The following is a 22,439-nucleotide window of genomic DNA, read 5'->3' on the forward strand; positions in this document are numbered from 1 at the left end:
GCCTCTTCTGATCCGCTTCAGAAAGGGCAGAAATGTTTCCTCTTCTTCTCCAGCTCTTCCATCCTTCTTTACTCCAGGCACGTCTCGGGTGGTCAGATGCAAAAGACGACAGGGCTCCCGAACTTTTAATAGCTGTACAGAAGAGAGAAGCTTGGTAGGTGTAACTTGCATGATAAGATACCCCTGCTGAAAACCCCTCTTCTGCGCAAATATTAAATGTGCAGGAGCTCCTTTTGCACCTGCCCACCTTAGGCGTGCCTCCGAGCCATCAGCCTTGAAGGATTGAGGGGAAAGTAAAGTCATCCACACATCAAGGTATTCTCTCACGCATGTTGAGTTCAGCAGTGGCAGTATGACCAGGTTTGCTCTGGGTCCTTAGCAGAACCATGTAAAGCAGAATCATCTGGAGGTTTGAGGGCAAGAGCCTTTTCTGTCAATCAAATCAAGGAAGGCCACCAGTTCTGTTGTCTTTGCAGCTTTCGAATGACGAAGAAATCCATAATGTGGGCACATCCCTGACCTTTGGTTTCGGCACCCTGGCCTGCTGGATTCAGTCTGCCCTAACGCTCAAAATAAACTTGAAGAATGAAGGAAGGAAAGCTGGGATCCCACGAGTCGTCTTGTCGGCAGCGATAACCCTCTGCGTCGTCCTTTGTATCCTTTAATTCTGCACATTTTCTCCAGGTGCCAACTTCTCATCTCAAAGGCGGAAAGTTCACGATCTGATAAATTAGAGTTTCCAGGCAATGAACTGTTTGCATGAGGCTGTAGTTTGCCATTGCAGTGCATATCAGCACATGTACTGTGAAAGCAAGTCTTAACACTAATCCCCAGAACTCGTTCAAATTATGCATTTCTGAAACTATAAATTCCGCTAAAATTTAAATTTTGGTGCAGGCGGTTTTTGTGTGCCAAACACGTAAGCTTGGATTTTCAATGCAGTCCTGTGCCTTAAGTTGTGATCCTGTACCAACGTACCTGAAGGCAAGCCCTACTAAATACAATGGGGCTTACTTCTGGGCAGAAATGCATATAATTCTGCTGCTAGAGTGAAATCATATACACCCTTAACTGGGAGTAAGTTCAGTTTATTTCTGAGTATATATGGGATTGTACTGAGCAAGTCCCAAATTAGTGACCTGATGAAAAATGTGTTTTGACCAAGGGAAGATGCATAATATGAATACTCTGTGACCCTTTAGTAACTGCTCTGTTTTAAGAACATAACCTAAGAGTGTAAGAAGGCGGCTGCTGGATCAGATCAAAGGCTTATTGAGCCCAGCATCCCTCTTACAGATGCTTAAGGGAAGGCCGCAATTTCTTCAACTATACCAAACCTACAGAAGCCTGATACTAATGGCTTGAAAGAACAGAGATACAATTCCCCTTAAGCAGTGGTGACATTAGCAACATATGAACCGACAGCTTATAGACTTAATTTTCTTTGGATAAATTCAATGGTATCTGGAATGGGTGTACACAGAATATATTGGGGTACTGACAATTATATGTGCATTAGGCTAATAAGAATATACAAATCTGTATATGAATGGATGGTAAAGTATCAGTATTTTTTTCCTGTGTTACATTCTCACTCACTTTTTACTTTCTCTCTTTTTTTCTAAATGCAGTTCTCTTATTTATATATATATATATTTAAAAAACACTACAGTGGTACCTCGGGTTACAGACGCTTCAGGTTACGTACGCTTCAGGTTACAGACTCCACTAACCCAGAAACAGTACCTCGGGTTAAGAACTTTGCTTCAGGATGAGAACAGAAATCGCGCAGCGGCAGCGCGGCTGCAGAGGGGAGCCCCATTAGCTAAAGTGGTACCTCAGGTTAAGAACAGTTTCAGGTTAAGAACGGACCTCCAGAACGAATTAAGTTCTTAACCCAAGGTACCACTGTACCAACCTACATAACTTGTGATGCACTGAGCCAAATTCATCCCACTGGACAGCTATTGTAGTTTGCCAAATCTGGGTAAAAGAGTTTGTGCTGTCAGTGAAGGGCGGTGGGGAAAGCATGAGCATGGCTTACATGGCTCTGCTCTTGAACTCTGTACACTGATTTGGGTCTTGTGGACAAAGGCTCCACAGACCTGCTTTCTTTACAAGACCTGATCCAGGCATGGGACTGTGGGACAGTGAGCATAGTCCTGCTTCTCTCTCCCACGTCTTGAGTGAGATTTCATTTGTGTATATATATATTTTTGTGCGCACAAGGCTACCATTTCCAGTACAGCTATTAGCAGGAATGACTTTGAATGAAAATTGTGTAGATTCTTTTGGTGCATGGCACAGAGATCTTGAACAGAATTTTGGAGGTAGAATCATAGAATCATAGAGTTGGAAGAGACCACAAGGGCCATCGAGTCCAACCCCCTGCCAAGCAGGAAACACCATCAGAGCACTCCTGACATATGGTTGTCAAGCCTCTGCTTAAAGACCTCCAAAGAAGGAGACTCCACCACACTCCTTGGCAGCAAATTCCACTGTCGAACAGCTCTTACTGTCAGGAAGTTCTTCCTAATGTTTAAAACAGGTGCAAAACCAGAGATCGGTATTAAATGGGTGCGGTTTTTATGAACGTGCCCTCACCGTCACATGCAAAATTAGCTTTCCTTTCTCATCTCTTATCTCCTTGTTTTGCATACACACAGCATTGGAAACTTGCCAGCCTTATTATCCCTTTTGCATGCTTTTCTTCCTGCTAATGCAGGTCTCAGAAGACAGAGGTAAGGCTCTAATAAAACAACAGCAGCAAGTTGAGTCTGGTAAAAGAAACAACCCACGTCATCTGAAATGTCCTTACATAAGCCTTGCGAAAGTATGATGAACTCTTGATGGATCAGTGTGCTGGTGTAATAAAGTGGGTGTCTGCAAAGGGGGGGGGATCTGTTTTAATACCAAATGGGGTGCATAGGAAGGGGAGAAAAACTTGGCCCCCTCCCCTACTTGGCTTCTTTCAGCTGCGAATTCCCCATGAATACTAAAACCCAAATGGGTTATGAAAAGGCCCAACCCTCCCATCGCATCTTGTGAAGAATAAATGATGCAAAATAAGAGATAATAATAATAATAATAATAATAATAATAATAATAATAATAATAATTATTTATACCCCACCCATCTGGCTGGGCTTCCCCAGCCACTCTGGGCGGCTTCCAAGCAAATATTAAAATACAGCAATACATCAAACATTAAAAGTCTCCCTAAACAGGGCTGCCTTCAGATGTCTTCTAAAAGTTTGGTAGTTGTTGTTCTCTTTGACATCTGGTGGGAGGGCGATCCAAGTTCAAGTTAAACAACTCACAGAATTCTACTTTTTTAGTGCAGAATTTGGGTTGCCGGGGTGCGAAATGTTTTATTTTTTAGCACAGCGTTGACACAGCCCTGCATGTAAGACAGCCTCATCCACGTTCTCTTGAGAGCCAGTGTGGTGTAGTGGTTAAGAGCGATAGACTCATAATCTGGTGAACCGGGTTCGCGTCTCCGCTCCTCCACATGCAGCTGCTGGGTGACCTTGGGCCAGTCACACTTCTTTGAAGTCTCTCAGCCCCACTCACCTCACAGAGTGTTTGTTGTGAGGGAGGAAGGGAAAGGAGATTGTTAGCCGCTTTGAGACTCCCTAGGGTAGTGATAAAGCGAGATATCAAATCCAAACTCTTCTTCTTCTTCTCTTCTTCCTGTGCTCGAGCGCCTCCTGTGCATTTTTCCTTGACGCCTCTCCAGATTTCATCTTGATGTCCCAGAAGTTCCACATGCACGCTGCACGGATACAGTGGGGAATGGTGATGTGCTTCCTCTGCTACTTTGGCTCCTTTGCTGTGGAGTTCAGACACTACCGCTTCGAGATCATCTGCTCCGAGTACCAGGAGAACTTCCTCAGCTTTTCCGAAAGCCTCTCTGAAGCGTCCGAGTACCAAACAGATCAGGTGTAACCCAGGCCACTCTCTCTTTCCTTTTGTCGTGGCGTTAGGTTCCCGTAGACACATGGTTGAACCCCTGGTCCTATTCCTCCCCCTTTTCTTTTTTTAATACTTGTTCATTTTCCACGCCTACAAGTTGCCAAAAAGTATTCCCCCCCCCCAAAAAAAAATCCACAGAACTAGGCATTTTAAGAGACACGGAACTGCCATCGCCCTCTGTGCCTCTTTCCACCACTTCCTCATGATGTATTTTGCAACGCAGTGTGCGATGCAACGTAATACCAGCATCTCCCCAGGCACCTCTCATCGTTGGCCGGCAGAAGCGGGTGAAGACGCAGTCACAGCCTATTCTGTGTCATGTTGTGGGTTTTGCAAGGAAGAGGCAGCAAAGGGATGTGGCGGCAGCTTTAGGAGGTCTAGTCCCACCCTAAGGGGACCTAGGAAAGGTGGGAGGCAGGAGTTTTCTAAATTCCTTGGTGCAGCTGCAATACAGTTCAGAACAAGATTGGCGCCTTTGTTGCTAAGGGCCTGGCTCTGCATCACCTTCCTGTACTCCCCCCCTTAAATGCAAATTTTGAACCGCAGGAAGGGCTTCCAGAAAAGGTAGCTGCCTCCCCTCACTCTCATCCCTAGTGCGCCAGGGAATTTGCTCCCAGTCTGTGCCAGTCCCTGCGATCTAGGGAGTTCCTTCATTTCTGGATTTGTTGCTCTGCTGGGAAACATGAAAGCTGCAGCTTCTAGTGCAGGCATCCCCAACCTGCCGCCCTCCAGATATTTTGGCCTACAACTCCCATGATCCCTAGCTAGCAGGACCAGCGGTCAGGGATGGTGGGAATTGTAGTCCAAAACATCTGGAGGGCCGAAGGTTGGGGGTGCCTGTTCCAGTGTCTGTGTACCTCCATTCCTTGCTTCCACCTTCCCCACACCCCCTACCCAGCCAATTGCAGCTAGCAGGTCTCTGAAGCTGCCACACAGAGGAGGGAGCATGGATCTGGTGCGTGCATGCGTGGAAGGAAGACGAAGAGCCACAGCTACTTAGGTCTCCTGCTTCAGATTCAGATTTAACAGGTTAACCCCAAGCTGCAGCCTGCTATTGCGTTTCCTCCCTCCTTATTGCGTGGCATGAGTTTTTAAAAGCGGAAGGGCCTTGCTGGAAGGGGGAAAGCTGGCAATCCTCAAAGCAGCTTAGTCTACTAACAAAAGCATCAGGGCGAAGGGGAGAGGGGAACCTCTCATTCTTCTCCTGAAACTCAGGGGTTAGGGTTGCCACCTTTCCCCCTAAACGTTAGGGCTTTTGCAGTTTCCAGAACCATGCTGAAATACTGCAGGTGACAATTTGCTGGCTAGGAGGAGGATGAATGAAGTTCACCCACAGACCACCTCCATTTTTAAATAAATGCAGCCAACATTCCTTAGTTCTTTTCTCCTGCTGCTGATGGGCATGGGTTTGGTTCAGGGCTTCCAAGTTAAAAGATTGGAAATGAATGCATGGTCAAAACATGGGAGAGTATCCTATGATTGCATTGGGCCGAAGTCTGCTGTTGGACATGGACTATTTTGCTTTTAAAAAAAATCCACTTCACTATGTAAAGTACACAAACGTCTCAATAGGTAGAAAGGTAGGTTTGGAGGAGGGGCTGTAAGAGGAGAAACCAACACAAAGGAGTTTTATACACTGCATACAGCAACTGAGATGCACACAAATACCCATAGCTAAAATAGGCTTCTGTTCAAATGTGTTTTACTGTAAATATTATGTGATGTTGTTTTTTAAAAAAGAAAATGTTTTACGTTGTATCATTTTATATTTTGAAATTTTATCGGAAGGAAAAAATCTGTTTGTGAAAGGTTTTTCATTTTTGTTTTTCCTGATATGCAACCACTCGAGCTGAAATTCAAGCTTTTTTTGGTGATATATTGTACATTTCTTATGGCACATTTCAATACAGCTGAGCAATGACTTAATTCCTGTACACTAAAACATGACCACTAAATAAATTTCTTTTATGGAGAGCGTTGAGTATTTATTACACATGTACGCACACTCAAGAGAGTGTTGGATGGAGCAGGAACGCAGGTTCTGCAGCTGCATGCGTGGAGATGCTAATTTTTTTTTACTTCAGGTGAGGAACTTTTTCAGACCAAAGACTGCGTTTCTTTCTGAGATACCACCTAGGGACCATAGGCAAGGCCAAAGGCAAAACCATAGAGGGATTATTAATAAATTGATGTGATTGAACCTTGGACCCATGTACCTATGGGACCGCCTCTCCTGGTATGCCCCTCAGAGGACCTTAAGGTCCACAAATAACAACACTTTGGAGGTCCTGAGCCTCAAGGAGGTTAGATTGGTTTCAACTAGGGCCAGGGCCTTTTCAGTACTGGCCCCGACTTGGTGGAACGCTCTGTCACAAGAGACTAGGGCCCTGCGGGACTTGACATTTTTCCGCAGGGCCTGCAAGACAGCTGTTCCGCCTGGCCTTTGGTTTGGACTCGGTCTGACCCTTATGTTTCCCTCCCCTTATGGTCTTGATTTATTGGCTATTTTAAAATGAGGCTGCATTTTAAATTGCATTTTAAGCTGTATTTTAAATTGGTCCCCCCTTTTTTTCTCCTATTATGTTTTTACTGTGATTTTATTGGTGTTAACTGCCCTGAGCCCGGCTCTGGGCGGGGTGGGCGGGGTATAAATAACAATCATCATCATCATCATCATCATCAATGTTTCCCTTCATGTGACACATAAGCAGCTTCAAGGATGGGCGACAAATGTGCCATCCACGTTCACGATACCTGACATAGTGGAAGAGAACTTCCCCCTGCTCAAAAGAGCTTAAAAGTCTAACATTGAAGAACATAAGAAAAGTCCCAACCAAAGGCCCATTTAATCCACCATTCGTCCTACTCATGTTCTACACAAGCTCTGTGACTAGCAGTCAGTGGTAGCCTGTCTAATCCACTTCTGGCGCCATCCAAGTTTATGGTCACCACAACATCTTGTGGTAACGAGTTCCATAGTCTTAACAATGCACCGTGTGAAGAAGTGATTCTATTGGGCAAAGAGACTTCGAAGGAGAGGGACATAATTGCACAAGTATCTACTTTCTAAAGCCATCATCCTAAACGTACTTCAGTGGAAAGAAATCCTATTGACACGGGGTCACAAGCCCTTCTCTAGCCTTCATCCAAACACACTTGAGGAGGGCGAGAGGCTGAACTGAGAGGCCATGGGGTAGCCCAGGAAAAGTGGGGTGGCGGTAGCAAAGGAGGAGGGTGACCTAGAGAGTTCTGGGGGCCAAACTGAAAGGTCTGGAGGGCCACATTTGGCCCCTGGACCTGAGGTTTCCTACCCCTGTTGTACATCTAGGCAAGAGAGAGACATTATGAGAGTTTAATAATAATTGTACCCCACCTATCTGACTGGGTTGTGCCAGCCACATTTGCACTCAGCAAAAATACTTAGGAGGGTATGAGGGGTGTATCCTGGAGGGCCTTATTTGGCCCTGCATCTCTTCACCCGTCTTGAATTTATTAGCCCTAACAAAATCTCCCTATCAAAAAATGAAATGTGTCTCGTCTCTTGCCCAATTTAAAAATACATTCTGTGCATTGGGCCCCAAATGGGATAGGATCATGTAAACTGTTTGGTGTGTCTGCCCGTGACTTGTAATTCAATAATACAGAACCAATCACCAAGCAGAAAACACATTTTTGGGGGTGTTGTACAGAGAGAAGTTTCAATTTCTTCTCTGACCTCCATCTTATCTTTATTTCTATTTCACACAAGCAGCTTCTTCCAACGATTTTTTATTCTGTAACTTCTCTGGAACACACACAGAGAATGAAACTTTGCTGGTTGCGTGCTAGTTTAGGTTTTTCTGTGCCAAGCTTTCCACATAACTTTTGTACAGCTCTGGTTAATATTTGTGACTTGTTTTGGGGAGATCTTACTTCTCCTTTATCAGAACTGTTCCTTTTGTATGGAAATAGGTTTTTTCGAAGCTTCAGCCTATACAGACAGCTTTGAATATTTATTTTATAGATCATTCTGCTCCAAGGATGAGATTAAAGATAAAATAGCGAAGTCATACATTTTTCTTTAATTTTTATGCAGACTAATTTTATGCTTGGATTTTTGTGGTTTTTATATCCTGGACACCATACTTCTCTCTAGCAACATGCATCAAAAACCACAGGAGCCAGTTTCCTGGAATAGTCTTTTCTTGAAGTCAAAGGCGATGGAGTTAGGACAACTGGAATTATGTAGTAAACTTTAAATGAAGAGGCTGGTGGAGTTTAGGTAGGGAGAGCTTAGTTGCAATTAAGATTAATCTTGCATATAACAGCCACTTTCCTGTAGATTTTTCATTCCCCAATATGCACTTCATGTTGATTTCACTTTGATATTTCTAAGCTCACATCTTTCATAAACTAAACTGGCATGCGCTGGACTTTGATTGATGTATTTAAAATAAAATCCTTCCAAACAAATTAATAGCCTCTCAGGTTCTGTTCATCCTCTTGCCTATTTGGGGCAAATTAAGACTGTGGTTCGCTGGTGGCGCTTGCTGATTGGAAGGTCGGCGATTCGAATCCCGGCAACAGGGTGAGCTCCCGTTGCTTGGTCCCTGCTCCTCCCAACCTAGAAGTTTGAAAGCATACCAGTGCAAGTAGATAAATAGGTACCGCTCCGGCGGGAAGGTAAACGGCGTTTCCGTGCGCTGCTCTGGTTCGCCAGAAGCGGCTTAGTCATGCTGGCCACATGACCCGGAAGCTGTCTGTGGACAAACACCAGCTCCCTCGGCCTATAGAGCGAGATGAGCACCGCAACCCGAGTCGTCCGTGACTGGACCTAACGGTCAGGCGTACATTTACCTTTACCTTAAGAACCTGACTACAATTCCCATCATCCCTGATTAGTGGCCATGCTCCTTGGAGCTGATGAGAGCTGGAATCAAACAATATCTGAAGAGCGAGAGGTTCACTGATCCCTCGTTTAGAGCGTGTCCCCCTTCATTTGTGTGCTTTGAAAGATTACCAGAGGTCAAATTTGCAACAGGTAAGCAACTACCAACATGATACAGGCGCTTGACAAACACTAAAGACAAACCTTTATTTACCACAAGTGCGTGGGCGGAAGTGAAGCCAATTCAGACAGAGGGGCCATGGCTGCTGGTCTTCCATTTTGGCCACAGATTTGTTTAAAGACAACACATGCATTACAAGGCGACAATCACACGGACATTGAATAGATCTGCAGCAAAAGGGACGCTTCCCATCGCTATTCAAGGAAGAAGCTTTATTGCTCAAATGGATTTCATTGGAAATATTTTGTTTCCCAGCATGCAAAGGTTGTAGTGAGAACTGGGATCCTTACGCAGCAGGGTGGATCACATATTCATGTGCACTGTTTCTAACAGCCCTTTATTCCTGAAGAGGCCGCAAAAGAGGCCAAAGCCTTGTTCTGGGCTTCCGCATAGGGCAGGACTTTTCCCTAGGACAAAGCCTGCCCACCCCCTGGTCCTACAACATAATGTGAATGTAACTTGCTATACTTATGGCCACATCTGCACGATACTATTAAATCAGTATCATACCCCTTTGAAAATCATTAACAATAACAATCAGTTTCCAGAATTGTTTCTCAATCCCCCTTTCCAAGAAATTCTGGGAATTGTTGCTCTGTGAGGTGATATGGATTCTCCTGAAAACTCTCAGCACCATTAACAAACTGCACTTCTGATAGTTTTGGGTGGCGATGAGGAGCCACAACCAAGTTGTATCACAGTGTTTACAATGAGGATGTGGTCTGTTATATTCTGCATTCTGCCTATCTTAAGACATAAGTGTTCCCGGCCATCTACCATCCAGGTCCTGGCCAGACATAGAGCTGCTCATTACTGGCCAAGACCGCTGCTAAATATGCCTTTAAGACAATGCCCTGGTTACAGTGCCTTGCGATAGTATTTACTTACAAGCAAGGAAGTGGTTGCTTGTGTGGAAAATGACACTGCTTTCTCTCAGTATTCGCCCTGTCCGGTGTGGCTTAAGTTGTACCAGAACGGAAAGAGGAAGGAGCAGCCTTGTAGGCTGGAATTTGAAGCGATACACACTCCTGTCTTGGAGACTCAAAAAAACAAGCAGACTTTGAAAGGGGTCAGTGGGGTGAAACGTCGGGGGGGGGGGGGGGAAGATGACATTTTGGGAATTCAAGAGTCACAAAATGGTACAATGACTGGTGTGATTTGTGGCATCGACGTCACAGGTACTGTCCAATTGACTGCAGCTGCAATGCACGAAACGCTCAACCTATCAGTAGCTGAAGGGGAGAGATTGTATTTGCCCAGCATCACAGTAAAGGGAAAATACAATCCTTCCCTCCCCCACCAATCTATACATTAGCTATGCTAACGTTGTACAGATTTCTCAAAACAGGCTGGGACGAGGGTGGGCAAAATATGCACCACCTTGGCACAGAAAGCTTCGCCTGGGAAGGCCTTCAAAAGTGTTTACAGCTATTGGTCTGCAAGTCAGTTCGCTCTGCATCGTCTCAGTACCTTATTTCCTCAGCGGATTAGTTAACTCTTCAGCAGAGCAGACAATGTGACCTTTGCACAGCAGGCTACATTCCAGCATGCAAAACTCGACGCTTTTGTGTCTCTGCTCCCCGAATCTCTCCATCCTTCACTAAGACAAGCAAGATTGGGGCACGTTCCAGCTAGATAAACGCACCAGAGGAGCAGAACCAGGCAGGGGCGTGGCCTGAGGAAGGGGTGTGGCCCAAGGAAGGGCGTGGCCTGGGGAAGGGGTGTGGCCTGAGGAGAATCCCAGGGCCAGGATAGAGGCCTGCATTTGGCCCTGATCCTGATGTTCCCCACCCCTGCTTGTAAACCAAAACCAGCAGAACATTAAAAACCTTAAAAGACTTGTTTATTATTTGCAGGAGAGAATGAAGCTAAGGGAATGTGTGTCTGAGGTAAACATGCTGGGCACAACCCATGGCAAGGATCTCCTGCAGAGGAGCCTCTGGAGATGAACGGCGGCTGCAAGTAAACTTAGGCAGCCCCCTTCGTCTCGAGAAGGCCTTCCATGGACAACATCCTCCTGGTGGTTTGCGTGACTTCCACGTGCAATTCCCAAGCTAGGATGTGCTGACAACCAGGGCTTTGCAGCCGCTGGGTCCGAGGTGTGCCTGCAACACCAGCAGATGTCTCAACCACACCGGGTTCGAATTCCTGTCGCTGGAAGGCCAAGGATCCCAATGCTCTCAATTCCAAAATTTATGTCACCAGCAATAAACTACCGTATTATAGTACAAGGAGGATTTTGGTCAGGTGTTGCTCCCGTATCATCCTTTCTTTCCTTAACAGAAACGCAGAAATTTGCTTCTTTAAGTGGAGGACGGCAAGAAGAGTTCGTTGAAAGAGGTTATGAGTCTATAATAAGATTTCTCGTCGTCTGTCAGGCCCGCGTTGCCCGGCCGGACTACTATCGCCACGTGCACGTCGACTTCTTCTGCGGCATCTGCCTCTGAGGGGAAAAGAGCAAGAATAACCCATCAGAAGAGGGTGAATCCAGATACACGCAACCATCTTACTACTGCTCAAACGCTGGAAGGAAAGATGGACAAACCACTCTGGGAACTATAGCTGTGACAAGCACAGCTCCATAAGAGGAACAGAAACTTTCCTCGCAACTCACAGCACCCCTTAATAAATTACAGTTCCCAGGATTCTCTGGGGGTATTCATGACTGTTAAAATCAGTACAGTGGTACCTCGGGTTTAGTACTTAATTCGTTCCGGAGGTCCGTTCTTAACCTGAAACTGTTCTTAACCTGAAGCACCACTTTAGCTAACGGGGCCTCCTGCTGCCGGAGCACGATTTCTGTTCTCATCCTGAAACAAAGTTCTTAACCCGAGGTATTATTTCTGGGTTAGCGGAGTCTGTAACCTGAAGCGTATGTAACCCGAGGTATCACTGTACAGGGCTTTCAGTCCCTTTGGGTATTTATTAAAAAATTTAACTACACAGAAGCCCAGTCCCAAATGACTTCACTTGGGAAACACAGGCCTTATACTGTGTCCATTTTGGGCCGCATAGTCCAGTACAGTGGTACCTTGGTTCTCAAACTTAATCCGTTCCAGAAGTCCGTTCCAAAACCTGAAGCACCACTTTAGCTTGGGGCCTCCTGCTGCCGCCACACCACCGGAGCACGATTTCTGTTCTCATCCTGAAGCAAAGTTCTTAAGCCGAGGTACTATTTCTGGGTTAGCAGAGTCTGTAACCTGAAGTGTATGTAACCTGAAGTGTATGTAACCCGAGGTACCACTGTATAATCGTGCTTGAAATGGATGCAGTTCACAGTGAACAGCTTCTGGGCAGACTTACGAGAAGATAAGGATCACAACAACCAAACTTGCTTTCTTACCCCGAGTGACATCCGTCAAGAACAGTATGTTGCTTGTGGAACACCCAATGCTTGCGGCGATCCTCTGGTAACTCTCGCTGTCCACTTTCGGGCCGATTTTGGTGTCAAAGTGGCCGTCAAATAGCTGGAAGATTTAGGAAGGACATTTTGTTTTTAAAGGAGAGGTTTAACATTTCTCATGCTCTTCTTTCATTTTTGTGTTAGTATCGTTTTTCTCGCTTGTTGGCTTGGTCTGTTCTTTAACGCAATGTTGCTTAGTTTAAGATGTTAAATTAGGCCAGCTTATTTGTACTGTTTTACATTGTACGGACTGACATTTGCATTAACTGATGTTGTGATGATATAGAATAGTTTCTAACGTGTCTACTACTTATTTCATAAAAATTCTACACTGCTCGATTGCAGAAAAAGCGGTTTCTTCCCCCAGTTTGCAAAATTTAACAGAAGTTAGAGTCCTGGTTAGATTGTGAAGACCCCTCTGGAGCAGAATGTGGGGGTAAAAACAGCCTGTACCACTTCATGCTGCGAGAGGATGTGCCCTTAAAAAAAAAAAAAGCTCTGATTTAGATTTCAGGATTTTTAATAAATAGTATTTTGCATTTTTATTTCTGCACTGTGCTGATTTTTTTTTTAAAAAAATACATTTATTTACATTTTACACATTCTTTTTTATTATTTTTATTTTGACAAAGTAATAATCATAAATAAATGAGTAAAAATGTGCATCCCACCACCGAGACCATTCCATTGTAACTATCCAACCTCCCAAAATTTCAACACCTCTTGCGATGGTTCGACCCATTTCCGTTTTAACAGTACAACACTACAAGCACCCTGATTTTTAATGCAAGTCAACCTTGTGTTCTTCAGTAAAATCGCAGGACACCCAGATGTTTCCAAAACTCTCAATGCAATAAAATTAAAATGCACAGCAGAGCAAAGCATTCTAATTCAGCCTGCTCCCCATTGTGCTTGTATTCCGCTTGTAAGTAAATTTCATTTTTTTCACTAAATAAAGGAGCATGGAAGAAGGAGGAGATGGGAATTCCTTGAGCTGCAATGTGAAGTGGAACATTCCAGTTTGCCGCTTAATTCCTTCACTGCATGTCTTCTCTGCTTTTGCCCATTTTATTGTCTCAAGGACATAGAATCACAGCATTGGAAGGGACCCTTTAGTTCAAGGCAAGCTGTCTCCAACAGCGGAGGCAGAACATAACCATCAAGGTTACTTGAAGGCCTTATCCTCCATCTTGTGAATGCAAACAGACACTCTGTACCTGAGAGAAGCTGGAAGTGAGACCGTTTTAGGGTGGAAGAAGCTGGAAAGACAAAGAAAGGAGACAAACCTTTCAGCGCAGTGCCTACCTCGCAAATATCGCCTTCCGTAGAGTTCCCAAAAAAGAGCTTTTGCGCCTCAACACTCCCAGAGGAATAGATGTACACTTTCATCCCTGCTTCTCTCCATTTCCTGACTGCTGGAACCACATCATCAAAGAACCTGTAATGGACGGGGAATAGCAATGCATGAGGCGGCAAAATATCTTGAAGAGACAACAGAAGTTCTTGCCTTATTTGTATGCAGAATTTGCTGGACAGCCACATTCCACAAATGCGCAAGAAGACCTGATGCACCTTAGAATTACAGGAACAAAAACGTTCCGATAATAAACGGTCTCCCTCGGGAGGTGGTGGACTCTCCTTCCATGCAGGTTTTTAAGCAGAGGTTGGAGGGCCACCTGTCAGGGATGCTTTAGCTGAGATTCCTGGGTTGGACCAGATAATCCTCAGGATCCTTTCCAACTCGACAATTCTATGGTTCTAGGATTCTATGTGTGTCTCTAAATTATGAAGAGATGTATACAGACACCCATCCCAACACTGGATGATAACAACAACAACAAGAATCCCATCCTAAAGTATGCTGCTGAAACGAAGAAATCAGGGGTGGGGGAAGGACCAGGAATGGATGTGTGTCCATTCAGTCTTGATACTCAGAAACACATCATTGCTTGTTTTAACTCGCTTGTGGGAATAACTCAGAGGCTGTGAAAGAAGGAAGGTTAACAACAGGAAGAAATAGAGGAACCATCAGAAATGACTATGAAAATAATAATAATAATAATAATAATAATAATAATAATAATAATTTATATCCCGCCCTCCCCAGCCGAAGCCGGGCTCAGGGCGGCTAACAACAATCAAATAATCCCACATTCTAAAAACATTCCATTATAAAATTAATTAAAATCAAATTGATGGCAACCGTTAAGCAAAATTCTGTGCAGATTGCCAGAGGAGGGAGTCAAGCTGCGCCCTGACCAAAGGCCTGGTGGAACAGCTCTGTCTTGCAGGCCCTGCGGAAAGATGTCAGTTCCCGCAGGGCCCAGGTCTCTTGTGACAGAGCATTCCACCAGATCGGGGCCACGGCCGAGAAAGCCCTGGCTCTAGTTGAGGCCAGCCTAACCTCTCTATGGCCTGGGACCTTCAGGGTATTTTTATTTGCAGACCGTAAATTTCTCTGTGGGACATACCAGGAGAGGCGGTCCCGTAGGTACGAGGGTCCTAGGCCGTATAGGGCTTTAAAGGTTAAAACCAGCACCTTAAACCTGATCCTGTACTCCACCAGGAGCCAGTGCAGCTGGTATAGTACCGGATGAATGTGATCTCGCAGCGAAGACCCCATAAGGAGTCTCGCAGTAAAAGCAGTATAAGAAAGAAAAGCAGTATAAGATGATCAGAACCCTCCAAACTTGAAGCATGGGAAGTCCTATTAAAAAATTATAATCTGGCAGAATATTTGGATTATTTGATATGCATTTGTACAATTTGGAATATGTAATGCGATTTGATTGGATTGTTAAAGTGGAAAATTTAATAAAAATGAATTTTTTAAAAAAAGATATTCCACTCAGTTCTGATACCCCTAAACTCAGAATTAAGTCATTTTAAGGGTCTGCATTTTGCACCTGGCCTCAGCAAAAAAAACAACCCCAAACAAACAGGAAGTTGAATCTGCAAGCCTGAAGTCTGCCCAGTGCTAGGGTCAAAGCCCCATGTTTTCTGCTTTCATGTGCAGATCCCCTCTAAATGTGTGTTTATGGTTGTTTGGAGGGCGGGAGCAATGGGACAATAACGCACACTGGCCGCTCGTGTCATAAACGCTAGACACTCACTCTCCCTTCAGTCGGCCGTTTTCATATGCTGCCCTCCATATGTGGCCCTGGAGCTGCTTTAAGGCGGTTGTCTTCCTGTCTAAAGACATCTGCCAGTGGACGTTGTCTATGACGGCCTGGATGATGCGCTCCACCTCCTCCTCTCCATCCCTGGTCTCCAGCGGGATGGGCACCACTCCATCCATGTGGGCATCTTCTTCAGCCTTTGGGAAACGATGAGAAAATGTTATTAGCAGTGATAGGGATTCCTACTTCAAAGAGCCCAGCTGGGTCAGATTCAGGGTCCATCTATTCCAGCATCCTGCTTGCTGAAGTATCAGCCAGAGTTCCTTTCCTGCTACCGATGTGCCGCGATTAACATAGGTACTCGTGACTTTGTCCTAAACCTGGTGTCCAGAATACAGCAAGAGAAGACTAGAATAACTGTATACCTGAAGAAGCATCTCCACCCCCATCGCTCAGCCCAGACACTGAGGTCCACCTCCAAAGGCCTTCTGGCAGTTTCCTCATTGCAAGACCTGAAGCTACAGGGAACCAGGCAGAGGGCCTTTTTGGTGGTGGCACCCGCCCTGTGGAACACCCTCCCATCAGATGTCAAGGAGATAAAGGGAAACATAACTTTTAGAAGACATCTGAAGGCAGCCTTGTTTTAATGTTTGATGTTTTATTGTGTTTCTAATATTTTGTTGGGAGCCGCCCAGAGTGGCTGGGGAAACCTAGTCAGATGGGCAGAATAATAAAATCATTGTTATTATTAGAAGAAGAAAAGGAAGGGATAGCAAAGACTTTACCTGTTTTCTCAGAAGGCCGACGTCTTCTTGGCACTCCTCTTCCTCCCAGTGCGCACGAAGGTACTCTCGGATGTTGTCTTTGATGTAGGAAAACAGAGTATCCTGGCAAGACAGAAAGCGAAATGAACACGAGGCAGAAATGTTTCCATCACTGTATTCCCACCCCTTGCCTGTGGAAAATTTCCCATTTTTAGAGTGACCTCAGCCCTACTCATGTGTTGTTAGCTCACATAGGGCATCGACACGCGGAGCAGCGGTAGTCAACGCAGTGCCCTCCATCTGTGGCTGGACTCCAGCTCCTGTGGTGATGGATGATGGGAGTTGTAGTCCAACGACAGCTGGAGACCCCAAGGGTGGGAAAACACTATTCTAAGGGGAAATGGGGATTAGGACTAAATGTAATTCTTGCAATACAGTGGTACCTTGGTTTACAATCTTAATCCGTTCCGGAAATCCGTACTTAAACCAAAGCTGTTCTTAAACTGAGGCGCGCTTTCCCTAATGAGGCCTCCCACCGCCTGTACCATTCCACCGTTCCCTTCGTAGACTGAGGTAAAGTTCACTAACCAGAACACTATTTTTGGTTTTGCGGAGTTCATATACCGAATAGTTCTTAAACTGGGCTGTTCTTAAACCAAGGTACCACTGTATAAAGTTATGAGCAGGTGATGCCCCGCTGCAATTCAACTGATATTCTTAACATTTAAAAACGACAAAGCATATTTGCTTCCCGTGCTCTTCCTCGCCCTGTTAGTTCCAATTCCTGGTATTACAGAAGGGCACATGAGTGCAAAGCCTTCAGCCTGCAACTGTTCAAGTGTGCCTTTTGGTTAAATGCATCGTTCGATGGAGAATTAGCCAAGAGTAGTAGTGGATGAGGGTGCTGGGACAGCCCTCACTTGACCTCCTGACAGCAGAGGCCCTGCTGCTTCCAGGGAAGGAGATGAGCAAAGTGGTGGGAAGACAGGCGTGGTGAAAATGCAATGGCAGGAGCGCTGGATTGGTGCTGGCAGTGCATTTGCACCATGCTGACCCCTGTGGCGATCACAGAGGATCCCTGGACGTTTCACCGTCTATTGATCCCTGTGCCACCACTTTATTTCTTGCTACCACCACCTGGTAAAATACTGAGTCCAGTCAGGGTTAAATTGGAACATAAACTTCTGTTTATTTATTGCAGTTTAACAAGCATGTGGTTTCATAAACGGTATTGGTCAATTACATTCATGGGTTGCCTATCCAGACCTATAACTTCCGCTACCTGCTCTCACTCACTAAACCACCGCTCAGTTATTTACTTGTCTTCCTAGGCTCTGTTCCTGACTCAACTTATTTCTCTACACTAACTCAACCTACCCACAGACTCTATCCCAATTCACTCCCACTCCAACCAACCACCCATCTCCCAACAAACTCCCCCCTTTGCCCCTCCCTCTGACTCCACCCCCTGGGTTCTGATTGGGTAACTTGTTTAACTATTTCACCTCCAGCACTCTAATATGTTAACATCACAACCCCCCCCACCCTCTCCTTCTCTGTAACCAGCACTGACTCAGCTGTAAGGAAGCCAGGGGAGCATCACTGCTGCCTCCACTCCTTCTACTATTGGTCAAGAGTGAAATGCAGGGAAGTGTAGCTCTGAGACACTTTTCAGAACAGGAATGATGGCAACATCTGCTAGATCACCTGGCTAACTGGCAGGCCCTCCTTCCTCTGGCAATAATGAGGTTTTCTAGTTTGCTTACGATGCATAAGCACAGAGAATTAAAAAGGATAAGCAGAGGCTAGATACGTCTTTCCTTTTATTCAGTGGGGGTACAGCTTCACACAAGCAGTGGTAACGTTTCTTTGCAAGGTTGTTTTGCATTTCTAATTAAAGCTACAGCTGGATGAACCTTTTTTTGTGGTTCAGTATGTTTCACAAGTTGACCCTATGCAGTTGGAAGCAAGAACCACCAAGTTCAATGGAGTTTGTTCCTAGGAACCATTGCACAGGATTGCACACATGCTGATCCTAATCAACTGGGTATTGTGTTATGTAATGTTGCTCTTGGGATGCTTGTATGCATGTTTAAATAATGCGTCAATACAGATGCCTGCATTTCGGGATATTTCTTGGGAGTGTTGGGACCGAAGCTCCAATAGGACAGCTGGAGATGAGGTGTTAATAGCTGCTATTACTGAGTATCAGGATAAGTGCCAGTTTAAGGAACCGCTAGACTGGGCGCAGCCAATTAAACAGGGAACAAAAAGTCTGGCATTTGCAGTTCATGTCCAGGGGCAATGGACCTGCTAATTGACAAATGATGCAGCCTTCAAGTCAGGTAGGAAATCAAGTTCAAGGTTGGCTGCTCATGCTGCAAAAATCAACCTGGAGAGAAAAAAAGTATTCTCAAAAGAGACTCCTAGTCCCTCAAAATTCTAAGGTTACTTTGAGAATAAAAAAGGCCAATTTGGTTCAAAAGGATAAACTCCTCCTTTAATAAGCTTTCCTGGGCAATGGGCCTCTTTTCCCCTCAAGAAGCTCCTCTTAACGCCTCTTCACGTACTCCCAGACCAGGTTTTGCTAAAGCAGTGTTTCCCAAACTTGGGTCTCCAGCTGTGTTGGACTACAACTCCCATCATTCCTGACCACTAGCTCTGCCAGCTAGGGATGATGGGAGTTGTAGTCCAACAACAGCTGGAGACCCAAGTTTGAGAAACCCAGCGCTAGAGGACAGAAGTAACGGGAAACATAGCAGTTATTACCGTATTTTTCGCTCTATAGGAAGCACTTTTTCCCCTCCAAAAATGAAGGGGAAATGTGTGTGCGTCCTATGGAGCGAATGCAGGCTTTCCCGGGCTTCCTGCAGCTCCGCGCCACCCTCCGGATCCCGGCGCGAAGCCGCGCGGGGCTCCGGAGAGTAGCGCAGAGCTGCCTGCATTCCGAAGCCTGGTGCGCACTGAAGAGCGCGCCCGGGCTTCGCGCACCTCTCCACAAGCCTGGGGAGACCGGCTCGGTTCCCTAGGCTTGCGGATAGCAGGCTGTTCTGGGGGCTGGGGTCGGGGGAAGCTCGGGCTTCCCCCGCGCCTGCCCCGTGCCTGGGGAGGGATTTTTTTTTTCTTTATCCCCCCCCCCAAATAATTAGGTACCTTGAACGCACCTTGTTTTAGAGGGAGAGAACAAGAAAAAAAAATTTTCCCTGTTCTCCCCCTCCTATGATCCGGTGCGTCCTATGGTCCGGTGCGTCCAATGGAGCGAAAAATACGGTATATTAGCAAAGCTGGGGATTCATTTGAGGTGGCGTTCTAGGTAATGAAGTCAATAGGAGGGACCAGAAAGCATCAAACAAACTTCTGAATGCCAGAAAGACCATTTCTGGCACAATAATAATAGTTCTCTCTTTCTCTCTCTGTGTGTATGTGTTAAGGCAAAATACAGTGTCAGTAGGAAGCCTACTGTGTAACTGTGACCTAATTTCCTAAGTATTTGAGGTGACAGCTCTCAGCTAACTCACGTTTATATAGCAGGAATGTGAGCAGAAGAAATAGCAGCCCTAAATTCTTAAGATTATGAAGTGTTTGTTCTACTTAGAAAAAAAAGAAGGCAATGGTATACAGTGGTACCTCTGGTTATGTACTTAATTCGTTCCGGAGGTCCGTTCTTAACCTGAAACTGTTCTTAACCTGAAGCACCACTTTAGCTAACGGGGCCTCCTGCTGCCGGAGCACGATTTCTGTTCTCATCCTGAAACAAAGTTCTTAACCCGAGGTATTATTTCTGGGTTAGCGGAGTCTGTAACCTGAAGCGTATGTAACCCGAGGTATCACTGTACAGGGCTTTCAGTCCCTTTGGGTATTTATTAAAAAATTTAACTACACAGAAGCCCAGTCCCAAATGACTTCACTTGGGAAACACAGGCCTTATACTGTGTCCATTTTGGGCCGCATAGTCCAGTACAGTGGTACCTTGGTTCTCAAACTTAATCCGTTCCAGAAGTCTGTTCCAAAACCAAGGTGCGCTTTCCCACAGAAAGTAATGCAAAATGGATTAATCCGTTCCAGCCTTTTAAAAGCAACCCCTAAAACAGCAATTGAACATGAATTTTACTATCTAACGAGACCATTGATCCATAAAATGAAAGCAATGAACCATGTACTGCAGTCACACAATCAATCAATCAATCAATCAGTAGCTGAACTGGGTTCCACACAGTCACAAAAACAAAACAAAAAGAGCCGCAAAAACAAAAATGCAAAATAAATAGCAAGAACAGACAGACCTCAAAATGGAAGTATGGCACTCAAAACAAAAGTGTGCCACTCAAAACGGAAACGTGGCACTCAAATCGGGAAGTGTAACACTCAGAACAGAGAACGTTTGGCATCTGAAAAAAGTTCGCAAACCAGAACACTTACTTTGGGTTTGCAGTGCTTGGGTTCCAAGTTGTTTGAGTACCAAGGCATTTGAGAACCAAGGTACCACTGTAATGCCCACACTGGTGGGTAGTTGGCTCTCCAGAGTTTCAGGCAGAGGAAATTCCCAGCCCTACTCAGTGAAGCCAGGGATTGCATTTGAGACCTTCTGCATGCATGCAAAACAGGTGCTTCACCACTGACATTTCCCCCGTGACATTTAATGGCAGTAGTATAGTGAACACCGCCCTGAAAGAGAACCCTGTGTCATCTTAAACTGAACAGATGTAGAATCACCTTTTGTGGATTTATAACCCTCTGCAGGTGCGTTAAGTGTTATTCTCTGCTGGCAAATTTATAAACAAGAAAAATGACGCAAACTGCAGAGGCCAGAAATTCAAAGCAACACAGGAACTCATAGACTGTATTTACATTTCATGGCCTTTTGCCCCTTCTGTTTAATAAATCTCTGGATGTGTTTGTGTACATGTGTGTGCGTATTACATATCTGACAACAGGCAGTAGTGCTTGATGCAATTAAATAAGGTCCCCGCTACAAAAGCACATGCAACAATACTATTTATGTGTATGCCACCATATGCATGCGCGGTGTTGTACAAAATTCAAGAAGGCAGATTCCCTGCCCTGAGGCTTTTTTCTGGCCCTCGTAGGACCAGTCTGGATAGTTGGCCTTGGTGAAGATTTGACATTTTCTCCCCCCAAACGTAAAAAATCTATTTTTTACGGTAAAAAAATATTGGCTTACAATTTAAACATGTCCTCTCGACTAAATTGTGGGTGGTTATTACCCTAACAGATCACTGGGAATGGAGCTGAGAATGGTATTTATTATAACCATGAGATGTTCACATGAAAAGGATTTTTTTTTAAAGTACACTGTGGTAAAAGTACTTACATTTAATTCCACATTCTCTCAAGATTAAGTCACAAAGTAGTGAAATCTTTTCCTGAAATAGCACTGGATAAGCTCCCCATCATTCTAGCCCAAAAACTGTCTTACAGATAAAACAGCACAACTGCAGCAGAGGGGATGGGGAGTGCCTGTTTTTACCATGTGTTTTTGCAATGCCCCCCCAGGCCAACAAATCTATAGACCCTATCGGTAGCTTTTCACAGATCAACAGAACAAAACTCAGCATTCTGCTACTGTCAACTTTCTTAAAATGTTGCTTTGTATCTTTCTCCAGGCGTCCAGGTTTCCCTAAACGCAGATGCTAAACGTTATGTGATTACAGAGGGAAACTGCCATACCCGTGCCAAGAAAAGCGAATGTGGGGAGGCGCACAGATCGCGAATGTGCACCAACGATTGTTTACTCGGAAGGGGAAAGCGGCCTCACCTGCGCCCAAGGGAGTTGGGGGGAGCGCAGGCTGCGGCTTCCGACGGCCCGATCCAAACCTTCCCCCCCAAAAAAACCAGTGTCAGATGCGCACCCGACGGCGGGGCCTTTCTGCTCCCTCTGCCTCCACCCACCCAAAATCTTCACCTTGACAAACGCGATGGGTGTCGTCGTGCCTTCGATGTCCAGGAGGAGCACGCTGACTTCTGCGGGGACGGCGAAGCCCACCATGTCCACCGCGGGGGCCCCCCGAGCCGAGGGGATGAGGCTGCTGGCTGCGCGCACGGCGGTGCGGAAGAAGCCGATCCAAGCGCAAAAGCGCGCGCGGACCCTCCCCGGAAAGCGGCTTCCCTG

The 22,439-nt window shown here is 45.5% G+C and overlaps 2 protein-coding genes across 22 annotated transcripts in view; one reads left to right on the forward strand and one right to left on the reverse strand.

Moving 5' to 3' along the window:
- The window catches only part of TMEM150C (transmembrane protein 150C), a 56,304-nt gene extending 50,355 nt beyond the window's left edge, over positions 1 to 5,949 (forward strand). For all 21 annotated transcript variants that reach the window (XM_081021120.1, XM_081021125.1, XM_081021137.1 and 18 more), the window contains 2 exons: positions 477 to 654; positions 3,740 to 5,949. In XM_081021120.1, the coding sequence (XP_080877246.1) occupies positions 477 to 654; positions 3,740 to 3,948 (387 nt within the window). In that variant the 3' untranslated portion in view covers positions 3,949 to 5,949. The remainder of the gene's footprint in view (positions 1 to 476; positions 655 to 3,739) is intronic.
- A 4,900-nt stretch (positions 5,950 to 10,849) lies between these two features.
- On the reverse strand, positions 10,850 to 22,439 carry ENOPH1 (enolase-phosphatase 1). Its single transcript, XM_081021000.1, has 6 exons — positions 22,233 to 22,439; positions 16,331 to 16,432; positions 15,540 to 15,742; positions 13,732 to 13,864; positions 12,367 to 12,490; positions 10,850 to 11,466 (listed from the first exon to the last, which is right to left on the reverse strand). Exons 1-6 carry the CDS (start codon positions 22,314 to 22,316, stop codon positions 11,327 to 11,329), a joined length of 786 nt encoding a protein of 261 aa, XP_080877126.1. The 5' UTR covers positions 22,317 to 22,439; the 3' UTR covers positions 10,850 to 11,326.

This window comes from Podarcis pityusensis, assembly GCF_964106645.2.
Source record: "Podarcis pityusensis genome assembly, chromosome: 9".
Classification (NCBI taxonomy): domain Eukaryota; kingdom Metazoa; phylum Chordata; class Lepidosauria; order Squamata; family Lacertidae; genus Podarcis; species Podarcis pityusensis.

What these genes read in the sequence shown, in the direction of transcription:
- ENOPH1 (XM_081021000.1), bottom strand. Translation starts at nt 22,316, where the DNA reads ATGGTGGGCTTCGCCGTCCCCGCAGAAGTCAGCGTGCTCCTCCTGGAC. An exon ending in TCGGCCTTCTGAGAAAACAG is followed by an intron (nt 15,743 to 16,330) that starts GTAAAGTCTTTG and finishes CGTTTCCCAAAG; the next exon opens with GCTGAAGAAGATGCCCACAT. An exon ending in CGGAAGGCGATATTTGCGAG is followed by an intron (nt 12,491 to 13,731) that starts GTAGGCACTGCG and finishes TAAATCTTCCAG; the next exon opens with CTATTTGACGGCCACTTTGA.